General features: G+C 34.7%; 1 protein-coding gene across 1 annotated transcript; it reads left to right on the top strand.

Annotated features, from left to right (window-relative positions):
* Positions 1-7,521: 7,521 nt before the first annotated feature.
* Positions 7,522-17,295, top strand: LOC109086880 (serine incorporator 1-like). Its single transcript, XM_019101153.2, has 10 exons — positions 7,522-7,681; positions 10,780-10,941; positions 11,024-11,211; positions 11,321-11,400; positions 12,784-12,921; positions 13,042-13,211; positions 13,690-13,780; positions 14,112-14,262; positions 15,460-15,669; positions 15,871-17,295. The coding sequence occupies exons 1-10, from the start codon at positions 7,643-7,645 to the stop codon at positions 16,007-16,009; spliced, it is 1,368 nt and encodes a 455-aa protein (XP_018956698.1). The 5' UTR covers positions 7,522-7,642; the 3' UTR covers positions 16,010-17,295.
* Positions 17,296-24,630: the final 7,335 nt, after the last annotated feature.

Below are 24,630 nucleotides of genomic sequence, written 5' to 3'. Positions count from 1 at the left end.
AAAAAAAGGGAGGATTGCTCTTCGACATCCTCTTGCAATATTCTGCCTCCTTTCCTGTTTTTTTTTTTGGACATTCTGTTTTTTTTTTTCATTGCACCGACCCTTTGAAGACCTTGTCCTTCATTTCACATTTTAGCTGCCCTCTGTTGCTTCCTATAATGCAGTCTGACAGGCATCAGGAACAGTCGGTAGAGGATGAGCTCCAGGGGAAAGGCGGGGGCGGCTGAGGCCCCATCTCTGCGGTCTAGGCATAGACTCAGCCACCTAAGAACCCTCTTTCACCTCTGGGCTCTCTGTAGGAGTGGGGGGTTCCTCCGTAGACGGGGACTGAGCATCACCTGGACCGTCTGAAACAAAGGAATAAAAGAGGTTTTTATTGTTCAGTATTGAAACTATCATTACACCTAATACCAGAGTTCACACACTTTTTGAATTTCCTTCAAATTTCTGATCAGTTGTGATAATTGGATAAGAATAATAATAATAAAAAAATGTGTGATTCACTAATGAATCATTTGTAAACTAGTTTGATCAATTCATTAAGAAGAACCAACTCAAAATATTGATTCATTTGAGATGGAATAGCTTGCAAGCAAATTTTACTCTGTACAAGAACAACAGTTTTAGAATACATATTACATAACTAAGCATAATTAGGAAAAAAATATTAATTTCTGTGACTTTTCCAGACTGTAAAATCAATATTTCCAGGTTTATCATGTAATTAAATATATTTATTAGAATGATTATATAAACAATCATTCATTCTAATACATAAATGATATGTTTATTATTATAATTATATTTATTTTATTATTACATTTTTATTTATTTTATTTGATTAAATATTCTCATTATTGTTATTAAAATAATAATTATTAAATAGATATAAATGTAAAAATATAATAAATAATATACAAAGTTTAAAAAAGTTACCTGTGAGGGATAGTTCTGCCAGTTTAAGAGGCAGGTCAGGCGGGACTCCAACAGGAGACCCCAGGATGTCGGGCAGTGCGTTGCGACGGCCAGAGCGGCCCGATGAGGCAAAATCCAACACCGGCTCCACTTCTGTCATCTCTAAAGAAAACACAGAGCTCACATGAGGCTTGCAGTCAATACAAAACAGATCATTATCCAAATACTGTACATGCATTGTCTTTTCTGACCACTAGATGGAGGTGGCACCCCAGACATTGTTTCTCACCCACAGGAGGAACAACAGAATTATATAAGCAAACATTTTTATGCTTGACCCATCTTGATGGTTCCACTGTGTCCCGAGGCTTGTCTTTCACAAGCACAAATAGGCCACTCTACAGAACGCAAAGCCTTCCCAAATCACTCTCCATTCTCTCTCAGTCAGGAAGCAGTTGCCTTGGCAACAGGATGGATCACCTATATTGCATAGCAACAGGTAATCTCTTCTGACAAACAGTGCTGAGATGCACTTTTGCTCTGTTTTCTTTTGACACAGCTGTTGCCACAAGTAAGCTATTTTTCCATGTGAGCCCAGTCTCTGTATATGCACTCACATGCATGTGTACATGAACACTTGGGTGACTTGACCATATACATGCATTCACATTCCTGTCTTAGCATGTGCTTGCCAAACATATGTCTGTGCATAAATATAGCAGAATTTGCATGCCACAATTGCATCTTCAGACCATCAGGACCAGCATCTATTTGCTGATTGCATCAAGGCCTGTTCGATTAGTTTATAAGACCTGGTCACACACTCTGTCAATGCAACTTTCAAAAACAGCCTAATAAATGAGTGTGTATATACAGTATAAATAAATCATTGACACCTAAAGCCATGCTGAACACAGTGAACAAGAACTGAAAATTGAAAGTAGGTCTTTAATGCACAGATTTTACCAAAGATACATATTACCAAAGATAACATATCTTTATGGGAGACATAAAACATCAACACTTCAGTTGTTTTGATGGCATGATTCAAGTGTTTATTGCAGTGTAAAGGTAGTATAATTTACACATAAGTTTTTATACACTGAACCTTTGCCCTCTGAGCATTGCAATTATTGTTACACTTACACTTACAGTAAATATACACCCTTAAATATCACATCATGCCCTTTTATTATTTTCCTAAGCACCTTTTTGCCTGGTGGAAGATAAAATATCCATACAACATTGATAAACCAAATATAAATGTGGCCTTAAATTTACGGCCTACTAATGCTATCAAAAATGGCTATTCAAGGCTCTCTCAGCCAAGGATCTCAAAAACTCTTCTCGGGCTATTAAAGGAATAGTTCACCCAAAAATGAAAATTTACTCAACCTCAGGTCAACCGAGAATTAGAAGTGTTTTGGAGACAACAGATTTGGAGACATGGATCCAGTGGATCCTCTGCAGTGAATGGGTGCCGTCAGAATGAGCGTTCAAACAGCTGATAAAAACATTCCAATCGGTCAAAAGTAATCCAAATGACCAGTCCATTAATTAACATTCATTAAGCACTGTTTACAAGTAAAAACAGTTCAAAATTGTTCTGAACAAATGAGTTGGTACATTTTGTTTTAGGAGGACAACAGAGGATGGACTTTTTCACTGAAAGAAGTTTTATTATGATTTTTTTTTTTTTTTTTTTTTGGCCAGAAGCAATGGTTTAAAGTTAAAACACCTAAATGATTGGGTTGTTCTTACAAACATGCAGCTTTTCACTTCACAAAACATTAACTGGTAGACTGGAGTCCAATGTGAATTGCTTGTGAATTATTGTGACATTTGTATCAGCTGTTTGGACTCTCATTCTGACGGCACCCATTCACTGCAGAGAATCCATGGGTGAGCAAGTGATGTAATGCTACATTTCTCCAAATCTGTTCTGTTGAAAAAAAACAAACACGTTTACATCTTAGATGGCTTCAGGGTGAGTACATTTTCAGCAAAATTTTGTTTTTATACTATATAAATACTATTCACTGGTAAAAGCACAGCTAGGCATAAGTCCCTCTCTTATTCTGTTGGCAGGTTGCCTGACTAGCTGTGGCTCTTGTAGTTTTATAATCCATATTGTATGAAGCTGGAGGATTACGGATGAGAGACAGCACTGGAGTGGATCCACTGCACTCATTTATTTAAACCCCTCTTTATTTAAACTTCTCATACATCCAGACTTGCTTAACCACAGATCTTCAACTAAACTAGATGTCACTGCCTTAAAGTTTAAGATATGAAGAGCAGGGTCTCTTAATTTCATCCAAAACCTCACCCAAGTGTTACAGACACACTTTTGTACTAGTAAATAATTAGATGGAAAACGTGTGATCTTCTGCTTTCAGTAAGTGTGTGCCTGTCTCACACAACTGCAGGAAACAGAGAATAAACAAAGTTCACAGTCGCTGATTAACATTTTATGCACAAGTCAGAGAAATGCAAAAAAGACAACAGAAAAGGTGATGTTATGTGAAACTAAAAATTAACAGATTTTTGTAACGTTTTTGAAAGAGGTCTCCTATGATCATCAAAGCTGAATGTATTTTAAAATGTGATTTATTCCTGTAATGACAAAGCTGAATTTTCATTACTCCAGTCTTCAGTGTCATTATTATTATATTATAGAAAAGTATAAAATTATTATAAATACTTAATATCTTTGTGGAAAGTGCATTTTTTTAGGATTCTCTGATGAATAGAAGGTTCAAAAAGGCTATTATTTGAAATAGAAATCTTTTGAAACGTTTGTTAATTTTGATCGATTTAATGTGTCCTTGCTGAATTAAAGTTTTAATTTCTTACTTACGTAAACATTTGAACATTAACTAGAAAACGAATTAACCCAGTTATCAAACCAACAATAACAGTGAATATATCTGTAGATAATAAATGTGTTTTTTTTTTTAAATCATACTGTTCTGAAAAATTTGATGCCAACGATAGCTTTTTTATATAAGGTTCGTTATAGAAATATTAACTCCTGTGATGGCTATTTTACTGTTTAACCTGTTTGTCCCTGACACCTTAGGTTTTGCTTGAAGACGAATCTGTAAATAACTCTTGTAAGAAAGTAATGGGTTCATTTGAGCAGCTTGTGCAAAATTACACCATCTGTACCTGTTTGCTTTCTCACACAAATAGTCAAATAAAAGCAAAACACAATCTGTGTTTGGGTAAAATAAACTAACCTGCTGTATACGTTAAACATGGCGCAGATTGAATGCACTTTTTTGGATGATGGGTTTGTTTTTCTATCAGACTCACATGATCAGTCACACAACAGCTGGGAGCCCGAAGCAATGACCTTCACACTGAAAACCTAATTCTGTTAGAGGAGACACGGTGCATCCAGATTACTGATATTACATTCTGTTGAAAGATGTCATTTTGTGATTGTTCTATATCTACAGAGAAGCAAAATATCAAGCCAGATGTACATCATTGTTAGTGTCCGTCCAACAAGAGTGCAAAGAGAGTGTGTTGCATAAGATGCAAGAGAGGCGACAGACTTTATATGACAGGCTATGTAAACAAATAGAGGTGGACCGCAGGGGTCGCTTCACTTCTCCAAGCAGTCAGACTGAACAACTTTGGCCACACTTTGGGCATGACCTCATACTGTTGACACATTTGGACATGCTGCATTAGGGCAATCTTAGGACAACAACATGGGACGAGTCTAAAGTGATCTTAAGATACTTCTTTCACTTAATTTCGCTGTGATTGAGTGTCTAGATGAAAATAACGTAGATAATTTTAACTGTGAGCGTTATAGGTTATTTAAAAGTCAGGCCTTCAAAAATTTAACTTAACTCTGATAGAGTGAGGACCTGAATCGGAGCTAAAATGGAGCAGATGATGTCATGTTAATCCTGTTAATTATGTTTTACCATAAAAAATCTAGTGGCAATGCCTCCCTGGCCAGGTAATAACTTCCCAGGTGGTGTTGTGTATGAAGGTACTTCCTTTACTGGTTTCACGCAGACTTCCAAGGCACCATAACACAATGTCTAATGATCTGGAACAAATTCATATGAGCTTTAGAAATAATTAGGCAAATTACTCACTAGAAATAGAATCATATGTTGAAAAAAAATTAAACAAGGAATCAGTTTACTTCTTTCAGCTGCTCCAACATTTAGGACTGTTGAATATTATCGACAAAGAATGATATACAGTATTCTGCCTTAAAAATACGATGAGATAAAGCATTTTAGTAAACAGTATGTTACACAAATACTGAATTTGGACATGGCTTGATCCCTACAGCCAAATACTGTTCATCAGCAATGACTAAATTTTACAGTTTCTAACTGTATTTCATGTAAATTTAATATACAAACATATTCAATCTGCAATCCATTTCTAATTATAAAAAATGTGTGATGGCGCAAATGGGACACATAATGATTTTAAAGTTCAAAATGGGCCTCTCTGGCAACTGTATCCAACAATAAATTAAAAACAGAGCACAGTGTTACCTAGAAACACAAAAACACAATGTAACATGCAGGATAATAAAATATGTTATTTTTATGTTATAATATATTTTTTCTTTTTTTACACATTTAAGCAGGTAATCTTTTTATTCAATTTCTTATATATATATATATATATATATATATATCTTTTTTGTAGAAACTTTTATCTTATGAGCATGGAATTTTTAGTTGTTTTTATATTTAAAAATTAAATGATAAAATGTTCTAAATTGTAAGGTGATTAATGCTTTTTAGTTCTATATACAGTATATATATATAAGACAAAATCAATGAAGTATATTCCAACATTTACTTTTTTTTATTTTTACATTGAATTTTTTAAAGTTGGCCTCGGGTTACAGCTGAAATTGATCTGACAGCAGTACGTGCCCATGGGTCTACATGCATAGACGTTCATGTTGCACACGCGTCCCCTGATACCTCACATCATCATCAAATATCGCAGTTCAACAGTTTTAATCTAACAAGTACGATTATTTATATATGTATAATTGTGTTGTCACCCTTATTTGATTTTAGTCAATAAAAGGGGTGTTTATTCTACCGATAAATCACAATACCAGAATTAATCTTGAATGAATTTCAATGCAAGTGATCGTTATAGCAAAGCCTCGAACAACGTCAGTGTTTCACCTTAATAATGATAATGAATGAATTTCATACACTGTGATAGAAGATTAAGCTCGTGCCGAGCTCAAACAGCATAAGGAAGAGGCGAGAACTTACCAGCGGTGTAGAAAGATATCCACAATATCCCTGACTGTTGCAGATTATTCACGGTTCTGATAAATGAATGCACCGTTTTTACGGGAGACGGTGTGTTTTGAAAGCACCTGCCCCAGTCCTAAGGTTTGACACCATCTCGGCTCCCGTTTGCGATCGTGATTTTAGAGAAATAATTGACAGGAGCAAAGAGGACGATACCATTAATTATTCGTGGGGGAGACGGTACACTGCAGTGAGAATGAATGCTGAATAAAATCGTTGTTATTTCAAATAACCATGGCGTTAAGATGGCAAAATAATGATTTTTTGATTATTGTTTATTATTTATAATATATGTTTTTTTTCTACAATCGGATTAGGTTGATTAAACAAGTCAGAGAGGTGGGCCCCCGTGTTAAACGAAGCGCAGTCTACTGCAATTTTATTATTATTTTTTTTTTGTTTGTTTGTTTTTTTTTTTTATTGAACTTAAAATGTCAGTACCATTCCCTGTAGTACACTCAAATGTCTCTCAATGTCACTTTATTAAAGTTTTTAACTACAGCTATGGTCAGTGGGGATTGCTTTTTGGACAGTAAGAGTGAAATCCCATAGAAACATATTGTTGTGGATCTAAACTAACATATAAAAGTATTGTTGTGGCATTGTTGTATTCAATGCCACTGCAATGCCAAACAGAGATGTGGGTTAAATACATTTGTTTGTGAAATATCTGACCTAGTTAATCAAAATATGTTATCAGTTTGGTACAAATGTACAAGTATCATCAATGGATTATCTTAAATATCAAGTTAATTTAAATATCAATATAACACATAAATTCCTTTTGTACTGATTTATATAGGTATAAGTGGGTTTTTTTTTTTTTTTACTTGATAAATAAACTAATAAAGCCATTTATATTTTGTTCTAAGCTTACGTTTCAAAATAAAAGTTACCATGTCCTAAACTTTAAATATTTATAACCGATATTATTATATAAATAAGAAATTAACAATATTAAAATACTGTATTTAAAGCTGCGAAGTTATAGTTATATCAATAACATATTACATTATAATAGCTATATTTGCTTAATTTGCATATGGACTTCACTAAAGCAGGAAACAAGCCTTATCTTAAAATCTCAAGTAATATAAAAATAGTAGTTCAAATACATAACACGCCACAAATAAAATTGCATTTATACATCGATGTGTTTTTTATAATGATTTTTAATTTTATTAAGTTTTATTCTTATTGTTTTGTTCAATATATTTGTAGAGTTTATGGGAGAATTGAGAAAGAAGAAGACTTTTATTATGAAATAGAATGAATTGCCTGTTAGAGTCGTCACCTTCAAACAACGGAATCACCTGACAGAACGAGAAATAGCTCTCATGTTGTAATTGTCTGTCAGTTCATCCTCTGAAAGTGGTTTGGAGTCGTTTGTTTATTAATACAGAATGGGAGCCTGTATGGCGTTGTGTTCTCTTGCGAGCTGTGTAAGTGTTCTTTTTTATTTTTCATGGTTTAGCTAACCGAGCTGCTACCTAACAACGTCGCTAAATCATTAAGTCAACCGAAAATAGAGAACAATATAACTAAGACAACATATTTATAAAAAGTTAACGTAATGGACGCCATATTTACATAGAAAATGTGTGGTTTCAAAGAGCTGTTCGCTGGAAAACAACAGCACACGGAAGTGTACTTTTATTTACATTGAGATTAATTGTAGCAGAAATCCTCCATGACTTACTTACAGATAACAATCATGTGATTCAATGAATAATTTAAAGAAATTATACAGAAATGCAAGGGATGCTCATTCCAAGTCAGCTATTAATGGTCTTCTTGTAGTTTCCATGTGTTTTATTTAAGATGATTTGTTCATAATCAGGTTATACAGGTTTTCATTTTTCGGAGTCAGTTTTGTAATTGAGAATAAGAATAAGAAATGGTTGGGTTCACATGTAATAATGTTCCTTTGCCCATTTTCAAAGAATTGAAGCTTTATACTTAGCAGCTTAATACATCAGTGTAAACGTGAACGACTGATCTGCATCAAGAGAGCTGAAAAAAAAAGAAAAAATATTTAAGCTGAAAATGTGGTAATAAATAAAAAATAATCTGATATAATGTTATATATATATATATATATATATATATATATATATATATATATATATATATATATATATATATATAGCATTTAATTTCCAACATTCACAATTCAAGATGTAGATGAACTATGACCTGTAGAAACTAGCGAGATTTCTTGTGACATGTTAACAGGCTGTATTGCTTTCATCTGCTGGTTTTCAGAAATTTGGTATATTCAGTTTTGCATTTGAAACCCAAGCCATGCTGCTTGAGCCACTTTCTGTGTTTATCTACTTGCTGGTATGGTTAAGATTGGTTATGATGTGTTGCAAAAGCAGTGTTTTTATTTGACGCTTATCATTTGTGCCAGTAAGACACACTTTGTCTACAATACAATCTTCCTTTTTTGTTTGATCAATCATACAGCTTGAGAAATATGAAATGAGTGACAAAATAATAATAATAATAATAATAATATTTTTATTCTTTTATTTTAAATATTTCTGGTTGGATTTCCTCCTCAGTTAATCAGCTGATCAGCCACTCCTAGCATGAGTAATCATCATGGTGAATGTTAAATGAACTTTTATTCAGTGCACATGACTGGATTTATTAGGATCAAAGTCTTTAACAATTATTTCCTCACTGTTTCATGCGACAAAACAACCAACTTCTTCCTTCTTCTGCATTCATATACAAATTAGGCCATGAATGTCATGAAAATAAGTTGAATATTTTAATGGGGGAAATTCGCTTATTTCCACTAAAAGAATTATTCATAGAGCTCCCCCCCCCACCCCAAAAAAACTATAATATAAATAAAATAATAATAATAATAATAATAAATACGCCTATATGAGGCCTATACGAGAAATATATATTTTTACTTAAATAATAAATTAAGAAAAAACAGAAAAAAAAGTGCAACAAGTAGCCTAGTATGCAGAGTTTCGATTCATTTTGGTGCTGCTCGAAAAGAAACCAGACGGCAGAAAGCAGCATCCTATGTTTCTTAAGGCTTATTTTACAAAAACACAAAGATTTGTTTTTATTGTGAATGTACACAAATAAAGGCAAACCGCTTACAATTCTGATTATCTTTATGACTAAAAGGAGAAGTTGCTTCCACTGTTAGAAGAAATAAATTCAAGTGATTGCTCCGGTGCGGCATGCGCGCACACAATTAGTTCTTCTGTCACTTTATAGGTAATTTTTTTTTATTTACACAATTTAGCAAAATCAGACAATTTTATGTCTAGTATATACCACAATATTAACTTCTTATTATTGAATTTCTGTAAATAAATATAACATTTGCAGCTGGTCAGTGTCCAAAAAAATGCTGAGAAATCACTTCACGTAGCTCTACAAGAGTTATTACTTATATGCTGTCTAAAAAAAAGTCACCCACTAACTTTCAAAGCTGCTACTGTACATAATAACGACTTCTACTTTGAGGACCTTGATAGAAATGTAGTGGAGTGAAAAGTGCAATAATTGTCTTTCAAATGTAGTGAAGTTAAAGTCACAAGTTTCCAGAAAAAAAAATAATACTCAAGTAAAATACAAATAAGTAAAATGTGTACTTAAAGGGTTACTCCACTGAAAAATGAAAATTTTGTCATTAATCACATACCCCCATGTCGTTCCAAGCCCGTAAAAGCTTCATTCGTCTTCGGAACACAATTTAAGATATTTTGGATAAAAACCGGTAGACTGCCAAATAAATAACAGTGTCAAGGTCCAGGAAATGTGTTCTGAAGACAAACAAAGCTTTTACGGGTTTGGAACGACATGGGGGTAAGTGAATAATGACAAAATTTTCGTTTTGGGATGCAGTATCCCTTTAAGTAAAGTAACCGAGTAAATTTACTTTGTTACCATCCATCCTATGTGTGTGTGTGTATATATATTATTCATTTCATTTCTTAATACTTACATTTCTTAATACTTAATACTTTTATAGTTATTTAGAATTAAAAATGCATTAAATTGATTAAAAGTGGCAGTGAAGACATAATGTTAAAAAGATTTCTATTTAAATAAATTCTCTTCTTTTAAAATTTATATTCATCAAAGAATCCTGAAAATAAAATGTATTATGATTTCCACAAAAGTTTTAAGCAGCACAGTTTTCAGCATTGCTAATAAGATTTTTTTTTACGCATATTAGAATGATTTCTAAAAGATCATATGACACTGAAGACTGGAATAAAATTTCATTTTTTTAGTCACAGGAATAAGTTAAAAGTAATATTTCTAAATTTTACAGTTTGTACTGTTTTTTTGGTCAAATAAATTAATCTTTTGTAAGCATAAGAGACTTCCAAAATATATTTTTTTAAAAAGTCTTATGACCCCAAATGATCTTTTTCAGTGCAATATATATTAAATTGTATAATGTTTTGCATATTCTTTTGTGAACTATGGCAATTAAACAATAAATGCTTGAACTGGTGAAATAATTGCTCTTTCTCTTACTCCCTCCACGTTACAGGCCTCGTGTTTGTGTGGCTCTGCTCCATGTCTCCTCTGTGGCTGTTGTCCTTCTTCCAATAACTCCACCGTCACCCGGCTGGTCTTCTCTTTCTTCCTCCTCCTGGGGACACTGGTGTCTGTAATCATGATCTTGCCTGGCATGGAGACGCAGCTCCGCAAGGTGAGCCCACCATCAGTCTTTATCTGCCTCACTTGTGCTTTCAGCGCATTCTGTTAATTTTCTGTTTTTAATGTCTCTTCAGATTCCTGGCTTTTGTCAAGGAGGAACCACAATACCAGGAATCGAGAACCATGTTAACTGCGACGTGATTGTAGGCTACAAATCAGTGTACCGCATGTGCTTTGCTATGGCATGCTTCTTTTTCCTGTTTTCCACAATCATGATTCGTGTAAAGAGCAGCAAAGACCCTCGTGCCACTATTCAGAACGGGTAACCCTGATTTATTATTATGTGCCATTATATAATTATGCTTTTGTTATTGTATCATTTACTAAATGAAATTAAATTTGCTTGATTTTATCATTGACTGTTTTGTCAGGTTCTGGTTCTTCAAGTTTCTGATACTTGTTGGCATCACCGTCGGAGCCTTTTTTATCCCGGATGGAACATTTCATGATGGTACATTTTAGGTTCAACTATTCTGCTAACAGCACGTAATAGAACAATTTCCATTTTCATACTTTATATGCACATTGGGAAATACATAAATGCAATGACAACATGGCAATGATGCTCTAAATGCAGCAGTAGTCATGATAATGTTATTCTGGGAAGCCATTGTCATAACGCAGGGCTAAATTTCAAGGGATGCAGAAAACGCCTGGTCTCCTGCAGGGAAGAAGTCAATTACTTTTTAATGACTATTTTGAATGTTATGAGATGCATGGGAAAAGACCGTATTGAAAGTGGAATCAGATGTTATTATTTTTTCATAGCATATTATATTAGCAGTGAGAACACGTTGTTACTGTCTTGCCAGAATTCTCATGGTGTGGAATTAAAGATGCAGAACATTGTGTTCAGAGATCACGGGTAACTTCCAAAACAAGATCTTGACATTAGTATGTTTCATTGTGAATTTAAGTATTAAAATACGGGCCCTTCAGAGATGCATGTTTTATTAAACATAGTTATAAATGTAGTTAAAAGTGTTCACCCAAAAACTAAAATTCTGGCATCATTTGCCCTTTCCAGACCTGTAGGACTTTCCTTTTTCTGAGGAACACAAAAGAAGATATTTTGAGAAATGTGCCATTGTTGTTTTTTCTCTCTGTACAGTAAAAGTCAGTCGTCACCAGAAGTGTTTGGTTAACCCTTTAACTGTCACTTACATTTTTGAACATAGACTTGAAAGTGAACGATCCAAACTTAAATTTGTATAATTCATGAATGAAAACATTTTGTAAAATGATATTTTTGTACCATTTTCATGGTAATGCAATGTCTGATTTTAAAATAGGTTTCAAAGGATGAATTTTCGACAGTTAAATGATGTGTTCGCTGTGGAGTGTGCATCATTGGAAACAATGTGCTCAGTAATTAAAGCGGCAGGGTGGCGTTTCTGTTATTTGGTGTGTGACATCCTTTACGGGAAACGCCAAACTGTCAGAACACCGGCACAAGGCTACTCACAGCGATTGGTCACGTGTCGTACCAGAACCGTTTTCGGAACCGAAACTTAGTAATTGATCACAGTTCCGGTTCTTTTCAAAAAACAGAACCGGTTCTCAGTTCCCAACCCTAGTCATCACAGGAATAATTACATTTTATTTCACAGTATTGCTATTTTTACTGTATTCTTAATCAAGTAAATGCAGCCATGGTGAGCATAAGAGATTTCTTTCAAAAACATATACTGTTAATCTTACTTACCCCAAACATTTGAAGATCATTGGTGTTCATTTATTTAGATAGTAAAAAGGCTTGTTTTTATGTTTTGGTTAAGCACATTTAACCTGTATGCTACTGAAGCATAACTTCTCTTTCTTTTTTAAATCACAGTTTGGTTCTACTTTGGTATTGTGGGCTCCTTCATGTTCATCCTGATCCAGCTCATCCTCCTGATTGACTTTGCCCACTCCTGGAATGAGGTGTGGGTGAGGAATGCTGAGGAAGGGAACAGCAAGTGTTGGTTCTCGGGTACGTAGAGAGCAGATACACTGAAAGACACCCTGTTCATCACAGTAGATTTGCAAACAGGTGTGTCCAAATCCGCTCTTTTCAGAGAAAGAAACATGAGACTGTTTTCTGTGCCCACAGGTCTGTTGTTCTTCACTGTCCTGCATTACGCCCTGGCCTTTGCAGCAGTTGTGCTGTTTTATCTCTACTACACCAAACCCGACAACTGCGCCGAACACAAGTTCTTCATCAGCTTCAACCTTATTCTCTGCGTCATCATATCTGTGGTTTCAGTTCTGCCAAAAGTGCAGGTAAAGGGGAGGAGCTAAAGCAGGTTGCAGTGCTTTTTATTCCCGTCTTATCTCTGCACCCAATTTCAAAACATTGATAAAAGGCCAAACAACTCCATATTAAGATAATAAGCAGCATTAAGACCTTGAACGTAAGGCAGCAAACAGGAAATGATAAAACTGCTTTAACTAGCTGTTCTACTTCCTGACATGAATACTGATTTATAATAATGTGCATAAGAAAACAGCCTCTCCGTTGTACTGAAGGTCATCTACTGTTTACATTAGCCTCCAGCGTTTGTCTTTGTAAGGAAACTTCTTTGTTTCCTTCTTTGCATACAGAATATCAATGCTGGCCTGCCACAACAGACAAGCTTTCTTTACTGTTCCAACCATTATGAAATCTGCAGTTTATATTGGGTTGTTTCTTACAAGGGTAGACAAAGTCTGATCTGTACTTTATCAAATATAGTTTCTTTATTTTTGTATGTGTTTTCAGGATGCCTCACCTCAGTCTGGTCTGCTTCAGTCCTCTATTATAACTCTGTACACTATGTACGTCACGTGGTCAGCCATGACCAACAATCCTAGTAAGTTACACATAAAAAAAAATTTACTGTCTGGATTTGGTCTCTCTTTTCATTTTATGAGCTTTCATTTTGTTCCTACTCAGGTTGAAGCAATATTTGGTGAGTTTTGTGGTGCCTTAAAAACCAGATGCTCAAATTTTATAGTCTCCTGATGCTTGTTACTGAATAAAGTCAAATTGCATGCTAGAATCCAGATTAGAAATGTAACCCATTAGCTGACCATTAGGTGTGATCATAGTCTTTAGTATTGTAGTATGTGATTAATTGGCATAGTAGTTGTAATATATTACGTTTCTGTATGTTCACTTTTAAATCTTGACTCCACACACAGATCGTGAATGTAACCCTAGTTTGCTCAGCCTGGTGTCCAATATCAACAAAACTGAGGCCATGCCTACAAGCTCCCCTGGGATGGTGCAGTTGTGGGATGCTCAAGGCATTGTGGGATTGGTTATCTTCCTCTTCTGCACCTTTTATGCCAGGTACGTTAAGCAAAACAAACATTTTGAACATTTGAGCTCTTGTTACTGTCAGTACTTGCTTTTAAAATGCATAAAGAAAATCTCAAGTGCATTTCTACATCTGCTGCTGTGGTTAACTGGTGTTTTCTATGCTGATTCATTGTACATTTCAATTTGACATTCACAACCAGCTGCACAGAGGCATGGGTTGATTGATTGATTAGTGGTGTCAGATGGTGACACCTGTAGGCAGGGTCCAAAATTAATATTTGCCAAGCAGCAACTGTGAGCTCAAATTGGCCTTGGCTAGTTAAAAGGTAACTTCACCATTTTCAGTGTCATTAAATGTGTTATTTTATTATTTATAGAAATTGTGCTTAAATACTGTGCTTCCTAAAATTTTAACCATTTGTATTCAGTTTGCGTCAGCATTTCTTTAGATTTTACAGAATCCAACAGCTTTTAATAAAATAAGTTAAAAAGTTTTTGCAGGTTAAAATTTTCTTTCAAATCAGATTTTTATTCATTTTCATTCAGACTTTTGAATGGCACTAATAAATACACTTTTTCAAAAGTTTGGGGTCGGTAAGAATTTTTTTTCTATAAAAAAAGTCTATAAAGCTCAAAAAAGCTGCATCTATTTGATCAAAAACACAATAAAAACAATATTATCGTGAGATAGTGTAACAATGTAAAATAACCTTTTTCTTTATATATATTTAAAATGTCAATTATTTCTTTGATGGTGAAGCTGAATTTCAGCAGGCATTACTCCATGCTTCAGTGTCGCATAATCCTTCAGAAATCATTCTAATATGATAATTCGATGCGTTAGACGTTCATCACTGTTCATGTTGTAAACAGTTGCGCTGCTTTGTCTTTTTTTGGAAACCTTTTTTTGAGGTTCTTCGATGGATATAAAGTTTAATAGAAAAGCATTTACTGTGCTTGGATTTCTTTTCTTTACTGTCTGTTTTGATCAATTTAATGTGTCTTTCCTAAATAAAAGTATTAACCTTTGACATCCAAATTTCCTCAATTAATTTGCAATCCATTGGCAAGTGTGAGAAAATTAAACATTTTGCCATATCAGAAAAAACAGCCTCTCTCCCTTCAAACTCTACCTCCAATCTAGCTCATCATCAATTAAATATGAATCTGAGATAAGTAAACATTATTTTCATGCTAGTGTCCATGTGATGTCTTTTCTCTCTTCAGCATCCGTTCATCCAGTAATGCACAGGTGAACAGGCTGATGCAGACAGAGGAAGGGAAGGGCAGTGTGGGAGGGGAGGAGGTGGGTGAAGACGGACTGCGGCGTGCCATGGATAACGAAGAGGATGGTGTCACATACAACTATTCCTTTTTCCACTTCCACCTCTTACTAGCCTCTCTCTACATCATGATGACGCTCACCAACTGGTACAAGTAAGTGCTTATTCTTTCACTTTTTGATTTTGGATTGAACCAAAAGGTTTTACATTTTAAAATCTTTCACCTATCATAATTTGAAGAATGTGATTGTCATTCTTTCATGCTGTCACAAAGAATACAATAGAACTGCACCACAGACTAGCTGAAGTCTATATATTGTTGTGTTTTCTGCCTTTTCCTCACATCTGTCTTCAGACCTGATATAACCACTCAGGCCATGCAGAACACTATACCTGCAGTGTGGGTGAAGATCAGCTCCAGCTGGCTGGGTCTGGGGCTCTACCTGTGGACGCTTGTGGCTCCTGTCATTTTCCCCAATCGAGACTTCAACTGAGCTCGAGTGGGTGAGACTCTCTCACCTATTCAAGCTGGCCACGTTTGTGCTATGTTAGAAATATTACAATCTCCAAAAACCATTAAATAGCCAAGACTGTAAGCAATTAGAATCTGAAACGGACTACTGGTGACTAGTCTCATAGGCCCAGTAGGTACTTACACATATAAAAAAAACATGGACAACAGCAAAAGTATATGATGCCATGACAATGACACTTAAGTCTGTTTCAGCTGTTCAGTAAATTCCGTTTTGCTTTGATTCCTCCGTCCTTTTACAGACCTGCCAACCTGTATGCATTTTGACCTCAAAGTACGCTGGTACGATTTGTCACTCTAAACTACGCAAAAATCTAGTAACACCCCTGTCCTCGCGCAGTATTCAAAACAAGCAACAGAAAAAGATGAAGAGGTCAACCAATCAGAGTGTTTTTTTGTTTTTTGCATTTAAATAATTTCTGCGTTTTATTTCTCTCCTAGTAGCCTATAGTTTATAGCAGGGTTCCTCAAATCTTTCCCTGGAGGGCCAATGCGCTGCAGAGTTTAGATCCAACCCTGATCAACCTCACCTACCTGTGATTTTCTTATGATCCCGAAGACATTAATTAGCTTCCTCAGGTGTGTTTGATTAGGGTTAGAGCTAAACTCTGCAAGAAAGTGGATCTCGAGGGCCAGATTTGAGGATCCCTGGTTTATAGTTCCAGTTCAAAGCGGCTTGCGCTCCCCCCGTTAGATGCTCTGACAGAAAGGCTGCGTGTGAGGCTGACAAAGACACACTGTTTAATGTGTTTGAGATGTGCTGTTTTCCTTAATGCAAAATTTAATGTTAAAAAAGCCTTTGAAATATTTCCACTTTGCTGTCAGAAGTGCATGAGCTTTTGCTTTAGCGATTCTCCGCTATACTCCACAGACTTCATTTAGAACGAGCGCCGTCGCGCATGTGCACCAAACAGACAGCTCAATGAAATGGGAGCGCAATAACTCTGACTAAAATATACATTTTGTTGAAATATTTGTAGTTGGACAATAAATGTGACATGTAGAATTTTAAACCTACAAGTAAGTGTATTTGTATGATAGCACTAACTGTAAAGTGTAATGGGGTAATCAAAATAGCCTTTTTACTCAATTAGTCTGTGCTTTTTATTATTTTAATTTTTAGTTTAGTAACTTTAACTTCTGCTTTAAAAAGAATTTTTTTTTAGATTACAATGTTACAATTTAATGTGATTTTTACCCCTTTTTTTGCGCATAATATTTGCCTACATGCTTACATTAACTTTATTTGTTGAATCCAAATACAAAATACCGAGATATATAGGCTACCGTATACCGCAAATCAGCCAAAAAATACAGCGATATGAATTTTTGCTCATAATGCAGAAGTGTACTGGAGTTTTAATTAAAGTGTATTGGAGTTTTTTTCTCTTTTAAATAGCATTAAAAAAAAAATAGCAAAAATAAACTAAACAGTTACGGTAAACGGTAAAAAACTGTAAACTGTGAACGGTAAACCGTTTACCCCCACTCCACACAACCCGCCCCTGCCGTATACGGTGATTGTGCTAAAAATAAATTGATTTGTTGGCAGGTCTGCTTTTATCTCATATTCACCTACTTAAGATCTTAAGACAAAAAAAGCTAAAATGCAAGTAAAGGTAAGGTGGATGGACAATTAAGGAAATGAGAAGCACCATTTTTGCTCAATGAATGATTCACTGCTGTCTCATTTTTTACACTATTGTTCAAATGTTTGGCATCTGTAAGATTTTCAAAATGAAAGTAATCTCTTATGCTTACTAAAGCTGCATTTATTTAGTCAAAAATACAGTGAAACCGTAATATTGTGTAAAATTATTACAATTTAAAACGTGTTCTCTGTTTTATTATATATTTAAATATATAATATTTTAGATCCTTTAATCCAATTTTTTGTGTGATACATGATCCTTCAGAAATCATTCTAATATGCAAATTTTGTGCTCAGGAAACATTTATTATTATTAGCAATAGTGAAAACAGTTGCGTTGCTCAATATTTTGGAAAAACATTTATTAAGAATTTAGATTTTTCGCCAAAGTCTTTTGTGCCATTTTGATAAATGTAATGCATCCTTGCTTAATGAAAGTGTTGTTTTATGTAAAAAAAAAAAAAAAATCTTTACTGACCTCAAACTTTTGAACAGTAGTGTACTTTAAGAATAGGAGTTGCTGTGTCTTCATACATGAAGGAGAAATTAATGAAAAGAGTTATATAAACTAGTCGCTTTTTCCATATTGTCTATTTCCTGAATAATTCGCATCTCATGGTCCTTAAGGGTTATTTCACCATCATGTCAAACTCAGTATGGCTGTTAAGTATATTTTATAAAGTCTATATTGCTAGTTTATCTTGTTTAGCACTACTCGTTGGTTTAACAGGTGCAAGCTACTCAAACCTAAAGCCACACATTTCCAGTGCAACAAATACACACAATAACTATCCTACAGACCATCAGCGTAGTGGTCCTAGCCACGAATTCAAATATGCATGATACTGCTGCTAGAAACCTACTCTACCTGAAGAAGAAACCTTTTTGTTTTTTTGTTTTTTACAGTGATAGCATTTCAACTTCAGGGTTCAATGCATTGTACAATAGACACTCTATAATATACAATTTCACTCCAATTTAGCACTTTTTTCTCAAGCAATGGGGAAAGAGGGTCATCTGAGGGGCTTAAACAGGGGGCCGTTTTCACTCCATGTCCTCTGTAGAGCCCCTGGAACTTGTGCATCAAGCAGATAAGCCCAATCTAACACTACCTTCCCCCGTACAGCTCACTACACCACACTCTGACTGGGGTCTACCGCACTGCCATGAACAACAGACTGTGCTGTAATATTAATCGCTGATCCAAATTAATATATTATGGTGCTGTCAGTCCATCGGAGGCACATGTTAGCATATCTAGTTGTTTGGCAGAATAGTTTGGTGTGGCAATAGGTAATTTAGTATGTAATAATACATTTAGATAGCACTTACACACAGTATAAATGAACAGTTCAGGGCTGGTTAATATGTTAAAGTTGATATATTTAATCGGTAAATGTTTCTGAAAACTGAATGTTAATCCTTCCGCCTGTGACACTTTGTATACTTTTTTTTTTTATTATTACTTTTTTGTTGTTAATTTGTAAGCTCATGCTGGAGTAAAATAACACAAGAAAATGTTCTAAAAGTGACCACACATTTAGTTTACATTTGTGTAAAATTGGTAAAAAAAAAAAAAAGCTGTGTTATGAAAGCAAAATATGAAGTTAATTTCATAAGGCTAAAAACTGGTGTTATGAAAGCAAAATATGAAGTTCATTTTGTAAGTCGAATTTTATAACTCTAAGTATTGTAGGTGTGTCTGCCTCAAGTCATTTGGTATTGCTTGTGCTATGCATGTGACATTGGAGGAAACTGATTGTGAAGTATTCTGTATATGTAAAGTATATTTGAACTTTTCCCAAGGTAATAGTTTGACACAAGCATGACGGTTCATCTGTAGTCTATTATTAGGAGCAACATGCAAGATTAGTAACACTTCATGTGCCTTTCTGTGATAACTTCTTATCAAAAGCGACCAGGTTTGTTTCAGACCTATGAAAAAGTGCCTTTGCTGTTTTATAACATTTCATTTTTCACACCATGGACAATGTTGCTCTTTTGGTTGTTTCTGTAGAAGTAGTTTTTCAGTGATCTGGTGTTGTTCAATGTGTGTTAATGCTGTATATATTTCAATAAACTCATTTAAACTGTTGATAAGTCGGTCTTTACAAATCAACTGTATTGATCTGACTGCCAAACAAAATTAAAAGTTTTGCACTTTATTATTGGATGTAGAATTTCTAATAGAGCTTGTTTAAGTTTGTTTAGGGCTAAACAACAATAACAATATTTCTGCAGGCCTCACCAAAGAAGATTTAATTTATATATATATATATATATATATATATATATATATATATATATATAATATTTTTAAGACATTTACATTGGAATATTGTTATTACTTTATTTTTCTTTCATTTTAAATAATGTTGAACTGATATAACACAATGAGAAGGTTGTATTTTTATTTGCTGTCTGCCCACCAGGTGGAACTGATGTTCTGTTGATTTTATCTTCCGTGTCATGGATGATATTCAGTGCTCAATAATGATGGTCATCACTGGTCAAACAATGTAGCCTTTAATGACTTGATACTAGTCCAGTTATGCAATTTCATATCAGCACTTTTTCATAGATATTAAAAAAAATCACATCAGTGATATTGTTTTTACCTCCACCAATGTGTCAAGCGCTGTTGTTCCTCTTTCTCCATCTATGTTTATGCTTTTTTTGTTTACCCATTTTAGTCTCAGTGCCCTAAACTGGCCTCACTGACCATAAAACCCTCTTCCAGTTACAAGCAATTATCACGCTCACAATTGTGTAGCCTTTGGCAGCATTTGCAGCAAAATCATTACTTTACTCTAGCCAGAAAAAACTAAGAAAAGCAGGCCTAGAGAGTAGTGATTCCAAAAGGGAGCGTGTTTAGTGAATTCCTCTCAGGGCTGGAGATGTTTTGGGTGGCTTGTGGATAAGGAAGGTATTGAACATTAAGTGCTTTTGGGTCCTGCAAATCAGGCCCCTGTTCTCAAATGTGTGGTTTATCAGTTGGCAGCTTGACTAAGCTTAGATAGTGCTAGCTTATACAAGAATGTTTTGCTAATAGTGTTGATATGTTTCTGCACACTTGTGTAACACTAGCGCAGCTGAAGGACGGCTGAGGTCTGTATCTGTAGGTCAGGGTTCCATGACTCTTGTTATTTTCCTTTAGAACCAGGTGGGTGTGTTACAGACCCACGAGATGACATCAAGAGCTCAGCAGTGCTTTATTTACCCTCTGTAGGCAGGCTATGGGGTATTTCATGTGGTTTTATGCGAGCATTGAAGTTTAAATATTGAATGACGTATTATGCAACATTTATGAAAGTTACAAGATGATATAATGTAATTTCTAGGGCTGGCCTTGCTCTTAACCCAGGGTTTAGTACATTAATGGTCCGTAAGATTTTCCTGCATCAACAGTTCTTACAACTTCGAACATAAAAGAGAGGAGAAGATGTTCCTACACTAATTTTGTACGATTTATCATCCGCGAAGACAAAACTGCATGTCTGCAATATTTTGATATTTCATAAAAAACAATGCTGAAATTATTTTGCTTTTCTGCTAGGAAAGTTGGGGCAGGGAAAATAATGTTAAAAAAAAAAAAAAAAAAAAAAAAAACACTAATAACTCCCTAATAAGGCCCATAAGTTTTTAACCAGGGGTCTGCAGATAATATACAGTAGGTTATGTTTATAAAACGCATTCCATTTTCTAAAAGAATTATGATGTTTATAGCTATTTGGATGAGTTGACTGTGAACTTGCATTTGGGTCGCAAATCTGATATGAAACACCTTTAATCAAATAATAATCAAATTAGCTCCAGATAAATAAAATCAAGTCTCACCCTATTATTATTATTATTATTATTATTATTATTATTATTATTATTATTACTATTACAACTATTACTAAACATTTAGGGTTATTTATTTATTTTGAAGGAAATTAATATATTTATTTCAACATTGTTACAAGACAAAATCTATTTAAATAAATGCTGTTCTTTCAGACTTTCTACTTCAAAGATCCCGGGAAAAAAAGTATCATGGTTTCCACAAAAATAGTAAGCAGCACAACAGTTAACAACACTGATGATAAAAGTAAGAAGATATGTTTCTTGAGCTCCAAATCTGCATATTCAAAAGATTTCTGAAGGATTATGTGACACTGAAGCTGGAAATTCAGCTTTGCAGTCACATGGATAAATTACATTTTAAAAGATGTTAAAATAGAAAACAGTTACTTGAAAGTGTAATAATATATTTAATTTTTACTGTCAAATGCAGCATTGTTGAGCATACGACACTTCTTTCAAAATCTTACTGACCCCCAACTTTTAAACGGTCACATTACTGAAGTTAAATGGTTTGAGAGTTTCACTTTGACTTAAAATTAATTAAAGAGAGTTAGAGGATTGAAATAGCCATAGCTATATTTTACCGAACAGCCAATGAGGAGAGACAATAATGACTCTGATGCTGAGTAATAAAGACAGAGAGCTAATGTGTGTTTGCAGAGATAAAGCGTCCCAATTAGCGAAGAGATATTGACTGAATGTGCTGTAGGACGTTACTCTTGATCCACAGAGCTGCTGTGTCACAGAAATCTCTCAGCTCGGCTACCAGAATGTACAGTTGATTTTGGCTGCTGTAGTGTAGTATAACATTTCACATTGTCTTTGTCCTCATTTTAATCAGGTCTGTCTCGTAGCTGATGCCAGAAACCTTTGGTTTCTTCTTGTTAGAGTTCAGCATCTTGGGACTCTGCCTAGTATGAAACAGAGGTTCTAAGAAATATGTACTTGGTGCCAACTCAAAACCGCTTGAAATAAGTAAATGTGAAATAATAAATGTGTCAGGGAGGGTGTGTTTTTCTCTTTCTGCTTTTCAAATGGGGCTTTGCAGCTGTCCAGTGCAGGAACTATGTGTCTTTCTCCATGCCAGACTAAAACAAATGTGATATTAGATGAAATCAGAGTAAGCTTGAAGCATTCTTCTATGTTTTTATGATTTTACTATGAGAATGACAAATATTTTAATAATGCCCAAAATTAAATTCTACAGGAAAAAATGCTTTGCTGGTGTTAACTGGTTTTTGATAGTCTCCCAGTCCAGCCAACCTGGTGTTTAGCTGGGTGGCCAACTGGTCTCACAGCTTGAACCATCTAAACCAGAAAAGAGATCAGCAGTTTAAGCTGGTTTAACATGTAACTGTTTTATTTTATTTATTTATTTTTTGTATTTTACAATACTATACCATTGACCCCCAAAAGTTTGTCAAAAGTCAGCAAGATATTTTTAATTATTTTTATTCCGCAAGTATGCTTTAAAAATATCAAAAGTGGCAGTAAAGTCTTATATTGTTGCAAAAATGTATAATTAAAAAAAAAATGCTGTTCTTCTGAACTCTTTATTTACAGATATAAAAAAACGATATTAAAATAATAAAAAGGCATGTTTCAGCACCAATTCAGCATATTAGAATGTTTGACACTGGAGTAATGGCTTCTGAAAATTCAGCTTTACCAGAATAAATTACATTTTAAAATGAAGAAAGCAGTTATTTTAAATTGTAATATATTTCACAATATTTCTGTTTTTATTCTATTTTTGATCAAAAATACAGCCTTCATGAGTATAATAGATTTCTTTCAGAAACAAAAACCATACCAACCCCAAACTGTTGAACAATGATGTATGTCTTTCCTGTTTTCTCCATTAACATTTTAGAAACACCAACCTAATATGGTTAGCTGGTATTTTTGGCTGGCCAGCAGTTTTATTTGAGGAGTTTGGGGTGCTTTTTAGCTTAGGAGACCAGTGTAAACCAGCTAAGACAAGCAAACCATGCTGTTTATTCATCAGGGACATTGTTGAGTTTTAAGTCTGTGTGTTGAGTTTTAAGTCTGTGTAATGCAGTGTTCTTCCCTGAATTCTGAAATAATGTGTTCTCACTGTATCATTTCCCAGCCCACTCTTCATCTAAAGGCTTGTGTTGTTCTCTCAGAGCTACACTCACAATATCTCATTGCTATATGAGAAACAAACTTTGGAAGAAGCATAAAAGAAAAATAACTCCCCTCATCAATTCATATAAACTACTTACTCCTGTCTGGAAACTCTCCCTCTCTGGCAGGCTTGCCTAACAATGAACAAGGGAGAGAGACACATCAACAAAATGATCTCACTCCCTCAGCACCAGCACACACACACTGACTCAGCAGTGCTGCAGGATGTTCTGTCTCCGCTTTGACCCACTCTGCTCCTGAGTTCCCAGAGCCAGACTGGTAAGTGTATCTCCAAGGATCCCTTTAACCCAGTGTGAAATCACAATGCTGATACTTTGCCCGCTGTCAGTGGGATTTGACGTGCAGTTGTGAATTATAACAACATCAGTTTTGCTAAAGAAATTCTGCATCATTGTATATTTTAAGTTTTCACAAACCAAACTTATGCAGAGTACCATAGTATTTTATTCTTTTTGATCATCTGAACAACCAAAATAATTCTAAACTTCATATCTTTCTTTTTTATTCTATCTATCTATCTAAAAAACCCGATTCCAAAAAAGCTGGGACACTGTACAAATTGTGAGTAAAAAAGGAATGGAAAAATTTACAAATCTCATAAACTATTTTATTCACAATAGAATATAGATAACATATCAAATGCCAAATATTGGCTTATTTTGGATTTCATGAGAGCTACACATTCCAAAAAAGTTGGGACAGGTAGCAATAAGAGGCCGGAAAAGTTAAATGTACATATAAGGAACAGCTGGAGGACCCATTTGCAACTTATTAGGTCAATTGGCAACATGATTGGGTATAAAAAGAGCCTCTCAGAGTGGCAGTGTCTCTCAGAAGTCTAGATGGGCAGAGGATCACCAATTCCCCCAATGTTGTGGCAAAAAATAGTGGAGCAATATCAGAAAGGAGTT

This window comes from Cyprinus carpio, chromosome B16 (assembly GCF_018340385.1).
Source record: "Cyprinus carpio isolate SPL01 chromosome B16, ASM1834038v1, whole genome shotgun sequence".
In the NCBI taxonomy this organism is placed as follows: domain Eukaryota; kingdom Metazoa; phylum Chordata; class Actinopteri; order Cypriniformes; family Cyprinidae; genus Cyprinus; species Cyprinus carpio.
Note: the sequence above shows the minus strand (reverse complement) of the source record. Positions and strands in the feature narration are given on the sequence as shown.